The sequence below is a fragment of the Pseudorca crassidens genome, chromosome 10 (genome assembly GCF_039906515.1).
Source record: "Pseudorca crassidens isolate mPseCra1 chromosome 10, mPseCra1.hap1, whole genome shotgun sequence".
Taxonomy (NCBI): domain Eukaryota; kingdom Metazoa; phylum Chordata; class Mammalia; order Artiodactyla; family Delphinidae; genus Pseudorca; species Pseudorca crassidens.
In genome coordinates, this window is record NC_090305.1 from 58,503,394 (window position 1) to 58,516,900 (window position 13,507).

Here is a 13,507-nt window from a genome sequence, read left to right on the forward strand (position 1 = left end):
GTATCGTCTTCATTTCTCCAAAATACTTTACTTTTACTATTTTAAAAATAATTTTAATCATCCAAAAATGTCCAGGAATTTCACTTCCTCGGTCCCAGCTCCAAGCTCAGACTGGGACAGGTGCCCCCTTCTGGTTTGTACTCATTCCAGAGCCTTCTGGCAACAGACCGTCATTTGCGTGTTCCTGCCTGCAAAGGGGAGGCCCAGAGAGAGGGAGCACTTGCCCATGGCCTCTTTCAGCAGAGGCAGGGCCTCCTCACCCGGTCCCCACACGCAGCCCCCTTTCTCCACCTACCCCAGCCCAGCACTCAGGTGTGGAGCACAAGACTGGGTAGTGGGTGGTGGTGGTTCCCTGGGGTGAAGCTTCAGCGGTGCTTCGGGGGCAGCGGTGCAGGAGGACAAGGTGAGGCAGATGCGCCCGAGCGTGCGGGGGCTAGGGAACTAAGGGGGGGAGGCTTGGGGGAGTGAAGAAGGGGGAGAGAGGGAGAGTGGAGTCAGGAGATGGGCTGATTTATTGAGATCTTATTTTTTCCTCCCTGTATTCTCCACTCCTCCAGTTCCAAAGCAGACAGCCCAGCCCTCTCTCTCCCCAGGTCTCTGGGGAAGTCTGTGCAAAAAACAGAAATTGCCTGCAGACGCTCCCTTGCTCTCACTTGTGTTCATGTGCATGATGGATGATCCCTTCTGGGCCAGGGAAGGCCAGAGGGCAAGGGAGGGCAGTGCCAAGGTGGGACAAACCAGCCTGGGCAGAGACAACCTTATCACGGGTGCACCCTGTGTCCTGGCATGAATTTGAGCCTGTGTACGAATGAGCTTGTTCCTGTGTGTGCCAAGATGTCATCAGACCTGCCTGTGAAACATGTCATGCCACAGACTGCGGGCATGTATCTTTTCAAATTATAGTTTTGTCCGGATATATGCCCAGGGGTGGGATTGCCGGATCATATGGCAACTCTAGTTTTTTTGAGGAACCCCCATATTCTTCTCCATAGTGGCTATACCATTTTACATTCCCTCCAACAGTGTAGGAGGGTTCCCTTTTCTGAATTCAGAGAACATTTTAATTTGCCAGCCCCTGGGCCAGCCACAGCCTCTGAACAAATGCAAAGAGCATTAGAAGTGGGGACAAGGAAGTCCTGGGTGCCATGGGGCCCTAATCTGCTCTGCACTTGGGAGGGTTAGGCTGGGCGTACGCTGGAGCCTGGGCTACTTACACCTTCCTAACCAAAAGGGCACTTCGCTTCAACCTTCTTGGCTCAGCTGCCCCAGGAAATCACTATGGTCCCAAAGGAGCCAACAGAAGAGCAGCTACTCACACATGAGCGCACTCCAAGGCAGCGGGCACCAGGACTCACGAACAAGCTCAAAGCCAGGATGTCACTTGAGGTCCTGGATTTGGGGGCAAAACCCCTACAGCTTGCCTAACTACCTTTTAGAGCAGCTCCCCTGAAATGTTTTCCCACCTGCCACAGGAGCCCTGTCCCAGGACTGTCTCCCAGACCAGAACCCTCACTGGGCTCCACCCCGTGCAGACACTGTTAGGTCTGCTGGCTGCCCTTCGCCAGAGGCGCTTCCGGAAGTGTACTTGAAAACTTTGGAGAGTCTCCTTGCTTCTCCCGGTGAGCACGTGACCTCGCGGCAACCAGCTCCAGGTTCCAGGTGTTAGGGAGTGAGAAAAGTCCTAAAGGCCTCGCTTCCTTTCAGCCACGACAGGGATGGACGTGCCTATAACGCCTAAAGTGCGCGCGCAACCGGGCGCAGGGAGGCAGGGCGCTCCAAGCAGCAGTCCGCCCACTCAGCCTTGCCCACCTACGTCACGCTCCGCAGGCCCGCCCAGATCCTCCTGATTGGTGGAGAGCGCGCGCGAGTGCTCCCCTTCCGCCCCCAGATCCGCCCCCCTGCGGCACTGCCCGGCCCCCTGGTTTACCGGGCTGCCAGTGCGGCTTCCAAGTTGGAAAACGAAGGCGCGGGCGCGAAAGGGACCAGACCCACCAAGGGTGAGGAGGCACTTTCCCGTCTTGCTCGCGCTCTCGCCCTCGCCCTCGCTCCAGACCTGACAGTGGCTGGCTGCTTTTCAGAAGCACAGTCATTGCTCAGCTCGGGCCGCCACAGGCCCCTTCCTCTCCTCAGCCTTCGACCCGCCACCCCGGCCGGGCCCCTTACTGCAACAGCACCCGTAAATGCCCACTGCCCAGGCCCCGCTCGACGCCTACACCCCCACGTTCCATGAGGTTGGTCCTCGAGGACCCACCGTCCAGCACGCGGGCTCTAGGGTCCAATGCTGAAACCAGTTCTGCAAGCATCCCCCGCCTGGAGCCTCCAGCTCCGTCCGCAGACGACTCCTCCCTCCACCCAACCCCTGGTCACTCTTGGGTCCCGCATGTCCGGACCCTTCAGGATTCCTCACACTCTGGGACCCCTCCGTTGACCGGCGCACCCTCGGGTCCCTCCGAACCTTCCTCGCATTCAGGGGTTCTTCCTCGCACCAGCGCCCCGGACCCCTCCGCGGGCCGCCTCGGTGTAAGGGACCTCTCTTAGCAGCCTCTACCTCCGCAAACCACTGCCCTCCGCGCCCAAGTCCCTGACCCCTCGCTTCCCGCGCCGGGATGCCCCTCACCCAGCACCTCCCCCAAGACACCCTCTCGGGACCCTCCTCCCCTTCCCTCACATCTGCCTCCTACTCTTCCTGCCTCCTCCCGGTAAACATCCCTCCCAGGGTACTCCTCACTCTCGCATCCATGCGATCCCTCCTCGGGCCCCCGGGATCCCACTCCGAACACCCCTCCGAGCCCTACCCGCACCCCCGCGGGCCCCTGCCTAGCCCCCCACGCCCCTTAGCCCACTCATCTGCCGGACTCCTCCTCACGGCCCTCGCACCCCAGGCCGCTCACCCCACTCATTTTCCCAGAACCCCTGACACCCCCACACACCCCGGCCCTCTTATCTACCGCCAGGATCCCTCTGGAATCCCCTCCACCTCAAGCCCCTCACCCAACTCGTCTGCCCAAGACCCCCGCCCGCCCTCCACTCACCGCCTCGGCCTCACCCCGAAACCCTCTCCCCCCGGGGCCGGCTGGCAGCGCCGGCGGCGGCGGCGGCGGCGGTGGAGGCCGGTCCTCGGGCCGGGACACACCCACCCGCCCGCCCTCCCGCTTTCCCTCGTTCCCTCCCTCGTTCCCTCCCTCTCTCCCGCCCGCCCGCCCTCGCTCCTGGCTCGCTCCTTCCCCCTCGCCCGCTCCCGCTTCCCGCGGCGCCCGGCCTCCCGCTCCGCCTCCCCGTGCGCGGCTCTCCCGGGCGCGGCTCCGGGGTTCATGGTGACGAGGCGGCGGCCGCTCCAGCCCAGCGGCGGCGGCGGCGGCGGCGGCGGGAGCGGGGGCGCGGGCCCGGGCCGCCTCTCCCAGAGAGCGGGGCCGGGCGGCGGGCGCGCCCAGGCGGCGGCGGCGGCGAGCGCCCCCCCCGGCCCGCGGCCCCGCGCGCCCCCCGCGCCGCGCGCCCGTGCGCCTGGCTGCCGGGGGGCCGGGCCGGCGGGCTGCCGCCGTGCCGCGCACCCATGGACGGCCCGGCCATCATCACCCAGGTGACCAACCCCAAGGAGGACGAGGGCCGGGCCCCGGGCGCCGGCGAGAAAGGTGAGGAGGGGCGCGGGCGGGGCGGGCCGGGGGCGTGGGCACTCCCCGCGCGGCCGGAGTTGGCTGCCGGGCGCCGGCCCGGGCTGGGGGAGGGGTGCGTGGGTGCGGGGTGTGCCGCAGGGAGGCCGGCGTGCGGGTGCCGGCGGGAGGGGGAGTGTGCCCGCGCAGCCCGGGGCGCGGGAGGGGGCGTGCGCCTCTCCCGGGGGGTGGCAATGTGGGACCGACCCTGCCGGCCGGGAGTTTGTGTGTGCGCTCACGCCGACGGAGAAGTTGTGAGCGCGCGTGTGTGTTCCTGGAAGGTTGGAAGTGTGTGTGCCCTGTGTGTGTGCAGGAGACAGACGTTGGAAGGGTGTGTGTGCACTTAACGGAGAAGTTGTGAGTGTCGTGCACCCGACACGTTGGGAGTGTGTGTATGTTGTGGGTGTGCACACACCAACTGAGAGACGGTAAAGGTGTGTGTGTGTGTGCACCTAACAGAGGTGGTGCGCTCGGGTTTTCCTGACAGGCTGTGAGTGCGGGTGTGTACCTTATGTAGAGGTTTCTGTGTACCTGACTAGGAGGTTGTGGAATGTATGTGTGCATGCCCAAAAGAGCCTGAGTCTGAGAGTTTGTATGTGTTCGCTCCTGACAGTTTGTGTGTGCAGATGATTGTGTGCCTACAGCACCCAGCTGGCAAGTTGAATATGTTGTGTCCGTCAACTGGCAGGGTGTATGTCTGTGTGCACTCACACCCAAGAAGGCTGTGTGTGCTGTGCCTGACCATGAGCCTGTGTGTGCAGCGTGCGCACCCGACAATGAGGCTGTGTGCCGTGCATTTAGTTGGTTGCACAAGTGAGGTAGGGGGTCGGGGGGAGCATTGCTGAGCCATCCGCCCTCCTTGACTCTGCCGTCTCAGTGACACCAGCCTGCTGGGCGCATCTGCAAGGCCTGGTCCTCCCTGGGTCCTTTTAGGGCCCAGCTCTCATGGGCACTGGGGGAGCCCTTGGGGGCCAGGTGTATCCCTTCCCGGAGAGTCGGCACTGTGCTGCAGCACCTGGTCTGATTTCAGCACATTTTGGCCCCGTCACCCACTTCTGTTATCTTTTTTGCTCTTTTCCTTTGTGTCCCTGCCCCTCTTGGAGACCTGTTGTCCCCCTCTCTCATGTGCCCTGCTTACTGTCACTTTAGTGAGCTGGCCTGAGGCTTGGACAGTTTTGAAGAGCCAAGGAATCTGGCTTGTTTTGTTCTGGTGACTAAAGCTTCCTGTTATGCGCAGGGCAAATACCTGGACCCAGGTCAGGAGCAGCCCACCAGGACACGCCCCTCCCCTCTCCAGGCCTGGCCTTTGACTTTGACAGAGTCAGATTTCTTTCCATGTGTTATTACTCTTGTGCCAGTCGGGTGAGGTGTGCAGCCCTACGGAGCAGTGGCGTGGGGGTGGGGAGAACACCCCATTGCCTCTCCCCAAGCAGGAACGGCTGAGCAAGCCCACCAGGAAAATGCAAGAAACCACCAGAGGCACCCTGAGATTGGGGATTTGTCAACCCATTTGCACTTTCATAGACCATAAACACTGTGTGTCTGTGGACTTGTTTTCTTTTACGTAAAATTAGAAATCAGACTCCCCCAGGCATTTTCCTGTGCCTTACAAATGGGCTATAAAAAACTCTGCAAAAGGGTGCTCCAGATGAATCTTCATGTCTCTCTGGAGCCCAAGTGGGCAGCACCTTGGTTGGTCTGGCCTTCCTGCCTCTGGGGCTGTTAGTTCTTGGGGCCCTGGCCTGCTGGCTCTGGGCTGGGCATGTCCCCTCAGGGACGTTTTGGTTGGAGGCATCAAGGAGATTTGATGCCTCTGCTTCTCTCCTGCTGTGGATTGAGTGCTTCGTGTGATGCTTTGCCAGAGAGAATCCACAGCTCTTGAGAGGAGAGGGGTGGTGGAAAGCAAGGAAATATTTGTCGAGGCTTCAGCCTTCCTGCTGCTCCCCACCTGGTTCCAGGAGCAGGCACTTACCCAGCTTTCTCTTTTCGTCTAGCTGCTAGGCTTCTAAAGTGGAGTCAGTTATCCAAAATCCAAACCATGTACAAATACTCAAGGATGGTGCTTGTTCTATTCAACTTGTTTACATTGCCCTCCATGACAATCTTTTATTATCTTTAACTGTTTATTTTGTTTGTTTTCTAGTGTCAGGTTGGTTTTGGTAACTGATTAGAGGAATTCCTCACCTGCTGCTTTGGGATGGGGTGGCTAGCTAGTAGATGCTTCTTGTTGAAGCATTAAAATCCTACTCAATTTAGTTTCTCACTTGAAAAGCTGGAAATAATTTTGGTTAACTATAGTGTGGCAATAAACTTTAGAACCAAGCTTTGGAATAGCTTCTTCAGATTCATAAACCACTAAACAGGTTTAGCAATGTTTCTTGCTTAAGCATGTTGATATATTTAGATAGGCACAATGTATTTTATTTTTATTTCTTTTTAATTGCCAATTTTAATTTTTAATAAAATATGGTATTTATAAGGTGCCTTCCATTTGGTATACACAGTAGATGAGATATAGCTTAAGCTCTCAGGACTGTAATAAAAAAACCAATTTATTGGAGACAAAACAGGCACAATGTATTTTATATCATTTGAGTTTTAGGTAAATACTTAATCCTTTTGGTTTTTATTATGGGGCCTGGAATGTTGTAAGTTTTTGTGATAAGAAAGAAATGCTTGGTTTTAAAAGTTTACTGTTATCATTTGTTCTTAAAATAGGAATAATAATGACTGCCTTTTGGGTTTGATTTGGGGGTTAAATGAGATGAGGTATGTTAAAGACTCTGCCTGGTTCACCAGTATGTCACTATCCCATAAACCTTTCTTTAGGTTTAGGTTTGCAGAGAAAGTAGTAATGGGCCCAAGCATGGACTTGGGCGGGCGTGGGGGCAGTTTGCACAAGTTGAATTACTTTTTGACACTTTGCCTCGTGGTGGTGCACCACTCAGAGATGGCTCTCCCTGTCAGAGGTGTGGCCTGTCACCGAAGATTTTTTTTGTAATCATGTTTGACTTGACTGATGGTATAAAGATGCAGAGACAGTTTTCCCTGAGTTTAGCTCAGCCTGCTTTGCTATCTGGAAATTTATTCTTACAAATCAATATGAAAAAGTCAAACAATGCAGTAGAAAAGTGGTCAAGAGATATCAACAAGAAAAATCATAGAAGAGGAAATCTGAATGTCCAGTAAGTGTATGAAATGACACTTTACTTCCTGTGAAATTTTTTCATGCATCAGCTAGGTTAAATATTTAAATGACTGACAACATTCAAAGTAAACAAAAGTTTGGGGAAAGGAATACTTTTGTAGTCTTTTGTGAGAGAATAGAATACAGACTTTTTAGAGAGTAATTTAGTACTGACTCATTTAGGAACACATTTGGCTGCAAGTAACAGAAAACCAGACCTAACCTGATAGGAGTTTATTCTTGTCACATAGCAAGCAGTCTGGAGGTAACTGCCGGCTGGCTTTGGTTCAGCAACTCATTAGTATCAGGGCTGACCTCACTGTGATTCCCTTGACTTCCCTACATGTTGTAACATGGCTGCCGCCCCTCCAAACACCACAGCCACCTTCAGGGCAGGAAAAAGGGACAGTGCCAGTCATGTCCAGCCCTTTTTACTCAGAAAGCAGAAACACTCCTAGGGACGGCCGAGCAAACTTTTGCTGATGTGTAATTGGCCAGAACTGGTCATGTAGTCAGTCGAGCTGTTTTGGAGGTGGGAGAGGAGAAGATGATTGGCAATAGGTGGGAACAGGTGTTGGTTCAGCCAATCAACAATTTTGGCCACACCTGCAAAGCCCCGGTCTACTTCTGGATTTCTCTCCTAGAGAAATAGCCTCATATGTGGTCCAAGAAACAGCACAAGGATTTTCACCAATGGCTACATTGCTTGCAATAGCAAAAATTGGAAACATCCTAAGTGTCAAAGGATTAGACTGTGGTACATCAATTCCATAGAATACTGCAAGGTACTTGAAAAGAATGAGTAAACATAGATCTAAACATACCGACGTGCAAATTTCCAAGACATTTTGAAGCAGGGGGAAAAATCAATTTGAAGAACAGTATAAACATTGTGATCCTGTCTCTATTTAAAAAAAAATCAGACACACACATAAAACTGTACATATGTCTAGAAATGCACAAAAAATCTGAAAAAAATCTGAAGGAAATACTTCAAACAGACAATACTTCCCTGGGGAAAAGACAGGGATGGGAAGCGAGGGAACTTTGCTTTTTGTTTAAATATTAATGAAAATGTACTTGTGCTTTACAGAATTTTTTTTTTTTTTTTTTTTCTGTACGTGGGCCTCTCACTGTTGTGGCCTCTCCCGTTGCAGAGCACAGGCTCCGGACGTGCAGGCTCAGCGGCCATGGCTCACGGGTCCAGCCACTCCGCGGCATGTGGGATCTTCCCGAACTGGGGCATGAACCCGTGTCCCTGCATCGGCAGGCAGACTCTCAACCACTGCGCCACCAGGGAAGCCCCTGGAAGAATTTTTTTAGCTAAAAAAAAAGAAAAGAAATTTCTGTAAGCTAATACATGTCGCTTGATGGGATTTCTCCAGGCAAGTTTGTTTTGACAGAATTTTGGCCTAAAATGCTAGGTATATTTCCCCCAAATGTTTGCAACACTTAAGCTTAACTCAGAAACCTTTGACCTTTGAGCTGCATTAGTTTTGTTAAAAATTATAGCAAGGAGAAGATTCTTGGAAGCAATAGTTATTTCAGATGCTGGGACACATTTGAAGTAGATTCAGTTTGATTAGCTTTTTAATAATAAACTTTTTATTTGGAGATAACTGTGCATTTACATGCAGTTGTAAGAAATCACACAGAGGGCTTCCCTGGTGGCGCAGTGGTTGGGAGTCTGCCTGCTGATGCAGGGGACATGGGTTCGTGCCCCGCTCTGGGAAGATCCCACATGCCGCGGAGCGGCTGGGCCCGTGAGCCATGGTCGCTGAGCCTTTGTGTCCGGAGCCTGTGCTCCGCAACGGGAGAGGCCACAACAGTGAGAGGCCCGCGTACCGCAAAAAAAAAAAAAAAAAAAAAAAAAAGAAATCACACAGAGATCTCCTGACCTCCCTCTGCCCCACCCTGCCACCTGGTTCCTGCCCATATTAGCATCTTGCAAAACCTTAGTACAAAATCATTGGTGTAGTCAGGATACAGAAAAATTCCATCACCTGGAAGATCCCTCATGGGGCCATTTTATAACCACACCTACTTCCCTCCCATCCTCACCCCTTCTCAGCCCATTGGCAACCACTAGTCTGTTCTTCATTTCTGAAATTTTCTCACTTTATATAAATGTATAGGGGCTTCCCTGGTGGCGCAGTGGTTAAGAATCCGCCTGCCAATGCAGGGGACACAGGTTCGAGCCCTGGCCCGGGAAGATCCCACATGCTGCAGAGCAGCTAAGCCCATGCGCCACAACTACTGAGCCTGTGCTCTAGAGCCTGCGAGCCACAACTACCGAGCTTGTGGGCCACAACTACTGAAGCCCGTGCGCCTAGAGCCCATGCTCCACAACAAGAGAAGCCACCGCAATGAGAAGTCCACGCACCTCAAGGAAGAGTAGCCCCCGCTCGACGCAACTAGTGAAAGCCTGCGTGCAGCAATGAAAACCCAGTGCAGCCAAAAATAAATAAATAAATAAAATTTAAAAAAATAAATAAAATATATAAATGTATATAAATGGAGTCAAACAATATGTGCTCTTTTGGAATTGACTTTTTTCATTCAGCATAATTCTCTGGATTTTCAGCTAGGTTGTTGCTTGCATCAATATTTTCTTCTTCTTTATTGCTGAGTAGTTTTCCGTGACATGGATATACTACAGTTTGTTTAACCATTTACTCTTTGAAGAACATCTGATCGTTTCTGGGTTTGGGCTATTACAAATAAAGCTGCTTTAAACATTAATGGACAGGTTTTTGGGTAGACATAAGTCTTCGTTTCTCCAGGATAAATACCCAGGCACGCAATTGCTGGGTCATATGATAGTTGCATATTTAAAGAAACTGCCAAACTGTTTTCCAGATTAAATGTATCAATTTACAGTCTCACCAACAATGTGTTAATGATCCAATGTGGAGAACCACATCCTCACCAGCATTTGATGTCACTTTTTTATATTAGCCATTCTGATAAGCATGTATTAGTATCTCATTGTGGTTTTATTTACATTTCCCTGATGGCTAATGATGTTGAACGTCTTTTCATGTGCTCTTTTCCTTCTGTATATTTTCTCTGATGGGATGTCCCTTCATGTCTTTAGTCTGTGCTCTAACTGGATTTTTTTTTACTGTTGAGTTTTGAGAATTCTTTTCATATTCTAGATATTAGTCTTTTGTCAGATATGTGGTTTGCAAATATTTTCTCCTTATCTTTAGCTTGTATTTTCATCCTAACACAGACTTCTGCAGAACAAAAGTTTTAAATGTTGAAAAGGTACAATATATCAGTTTTTCCTTCTATTGATTGTGCTTTTGAGGTCAACTCTAAGAACTCTTTATCTAGCACTAGATCCCAAAGATTTTCTCATATGCTTTTCCTAAAAGTTTTATAGTTTTACATCTAATACCATTATCTATTCTGATTTAATTTTTGTAAGGTGATTGACTTAGATTCACTTTTTGTCTCTGGCTGTCGAATTACTGTAGCCACATTTGTTGGAAAGGCTTTCCTTCTGCTTTTGCGCTTCTTTTCCATCTCTGTCAAAAATCAGTGCATCATATTTGTGTAGGTCTCTTTCTGAGTTTTTTATTTTGTTCCACTGATTTATGTGTCTATCCCTCTGCCTGTATCACAGTCTTGATTACTGTAGCTATATGTTAAGTCTTGAGATAGGGTAGCCTGATTCCTCCAAATTTTGTTCTTTTTCAAAATTGTTTTAGCTGTTCTAGTTCCTTTGTCTTTCTATATATATTCTACAATAATCTTGTCTATATCTATTAAAAAAAACTTGCTGAGATTTGGTAGGAATTGAATTAAACCTGTGTGTCAATTTGGGGAGAATTGACATCTTTATTACTTTGAGTCTTCCAGTTCATGACCACGGTATGTCTTTTCATTTATTTAGATATTCTTTGATTCTTTCATCAGGGTTAAATAGTTTTCAGCATACAGGTCCTATTAATGTTTTTGTTAGATATGCATCTCAGTGTTTCTCTTTTTTTAAGTTATTTTATTATATTTTTAATTTTGGTGTTCATGTGTTCAGTGCTAGTGTATAGGAATACAATTGAGTTTTGTATGTTTTCCTTGTATCCTGTGATTGCTTATCTCACTTATGAGTTATAAGAGGCTCTGTATACTTCTTGGGGCTTTTAACATAGACAAACATGTCATCACATAAGAACACTTATATTCATTTCTGATTTGTATGCTTTTATTTCTTTTTCTTGCTTTATTGCACTGACGAGAACTTAGAGAAGTATGATGAATAAGAGTTGTGAGAAAGTACATCCTTGCCTTGTTCCCCATGGGAAATCATTTCAGTATTTTACCATTAAGTATATTGTCACCTGTTGTTTTTTTGTATGTCTTTATCAGGTTGAGGAAGCTCTCCTGTATCCCAGTGTTTCTGGGAGTTTCAGAAATGGATGTTGAATTTTGTCATATGCTTTTTCTGCATCAGTTGATATGATCATATGAGTTTTCATTTTTAATCTGTTAATATAGATTACACTGATGGATTTTGACATATCAAACCAGCTTGCATGCCTAGAAAAAACCTCATGGTTGTATATATAGTTCTTTTTATATATTAGTGAATTCTTTTTTTTTGTTTTTGTTTTTTTGTTTTTTTGTTTGTTGTTTTTTTTTTGTGGTACGCGGGCCCCTCACTGCTGTGGTCCCTCCCGTCGTGGAGCACAGGCTCAGGACGCGCAGGCTCAGCGGCCATGGCTCACGGGCCCAGCCATGGCTCACGGGCCCAGCCGCTCCGCGGCATGTGGGATCCTCCCGGACCGGGGCACGAACCCGTGTCCCCTGCATCGGCAGGCGGACTCTCAACTACTGCGGCACCAGGGAAGTGCTATATTAGTGAATTCTAATTGCTCATATTGCTAATATTAGCAATATTTCTGTTGCTAATATTTGAGGATTTTTACATCTGTATTCACGAGTGATATTGGTCTGTAGTTTTCCTTTTTGGCATGGTCTTTATCTGGTTTGGTATCAGCTTTGTAAAATAAATTGGGAAGTATTCTCTCTTTTCTGGAAGAGATTGTGTAGCACTGGTGTTCATTCTTCAGTGAAATCATCTATGCCTGGAGATTTCTTTTGAGGGGGGTTTTTAAATTACAAATTCAATTTCTTTAATAGTTACAGAGCTATTCAAATTATCTCTTTCATACTGGGTAAGTTGTGTCATTTTTGTTTTTAGAGATTTAATCCATTTCATCAAAGTTGTCAAATTTGTGTGTAGAGTTGTTCATACTATTATTCCCTCGTTACCTGTTTGAAGCTTGCAGGGTCTGAAGTGATAGCCGCTGTTTCTCATATCCCCTGTTCCATTCGTAGTATTGGTAATTTGTGTCTTCCGTGTTATTTTTTGGTCAGGCTTGATAGAGGTTTCTCAATTTTCTTGATCTTTAGAAAGAACCAACTTTGTGTTTCATTCATTTTTCTCTACTGCTTTATGTTTTCAACTTAATTGATATCTGTTCTTTTCTTTAAAAAAATTTTTTTTAATTTAATTTATTTTTTTATACAGCAGGTTCTTATTAGTCATAAATTTTATACACATCAGTGTATACATGTCAATCCCAACCTCCCAGTTCATCCCCCCCCACCCCACCCCCCACCGCTTTCCCAACTTGGTGTCCATATGTTTGTTCCCTACATCTGTGTCTCAATTTCTGCCCTGCAAACTGGTTCATCTGTACCATTTTTCTAGGTTCCACATATATGCGTTAATATACAATATTTGTTTTTCTCTTTCTGACTTACTTCACTCTGTATGACAGCCTCTAGATCCATGCACGTCTCTACAAATGACCCAATTTCGTTCCTTTTTATGGCTGAGTATATTCCATTGTATATATGTACCACATCTTCTTTATCCATTCGTCTGTTGATGGGCATTTAGTTGCTTCCATGTCCTGGCTATCGTATATAGGGCTGCAATAAACATTGGGGTGCATGTTTCTTTTTGAATTATGGTTTTCTCTGGCTATATGCCCAGTAGTGGGATTGCTGGGTCATATGGTAATTCTATTTTTAGTTCTTTAAGGAACCTCCATACTATTCTCCATAGTGGTGGTATCAATTTACATTCCCACCAACAGTGCAAGAGGGCTCCCTTTTCTCCACACACTCTCCAGCATTTTGTTGTTTATAGATTTTCTGATGATTCCCATTCTAACTGGTGTGAGGTGATACCTCATTGTAGTTTTGATTTGCATTTCTCTAATAATTAGTAATGCTGAGCAGCTTTTCATGTGCTTCTTGGCCATCTGTATGTCTTCTTTGGAGAAATGTCTATTTAGGTCTTCTGCCCATTTTTGAATTGGGTTTTTTGTTTTTTTAATATTGAGCTGCATGAGCTGTTTATATATTTTGGAGATTAGTCCTTTGTCCGTTGATTCATTTGCAAATATTTTCTCCCATTCTGAGTATTGTCTTTTCGTCTTGTTTATGGTTTCCTTTGCTTTGCAAAAGCTTTGAAGTTTCATTAGGTCCCATCTGTTTATTTTTGTTTTTATTTCCATTACTTTAGGAGGTGGATCAAAAAAGATCTTGCTGTGATTTATGTCAAAGAGTGTTCTTCCTGTGTTTTCCTCTAAGAGTTTTATAGTGTGCAGTCTTACATTTAGGTCTTGAATCCATTTTGAGTTTATTTTTGTGT

General features: G+C 48.2%; 1 protein-coding gene across 2 annotated transcripts in view; it reads left to right on the top strand.

Annotated features, from left to right (window-relative positions):
• The first annotated feature begins 3,218 nt into the window (after positions 1-3,218).
• Positions 3,219-13,507, top strand: part of CTDSPL (CTD small phosphatase like) — a 125,547-nt gene continuing 115,258 nt past the window's right edge. The window contains exon 1 of one of the 2 annotated variants that reach the window (XM_067753810.1): positions 3,219-3,629. In XM_067753810.1, coding sequence (XP_067609911.1) covers positions 3,551-3,629 — 79 coding nt within the window. In that variant the 5' untranslated portion in view covers positions 3,219-3,550. The remainder of the gene's footprint in view (positions 3,630-13,507) is intronic. The other variant, XM_067753814.1, reaches the window with a different exon arrangement.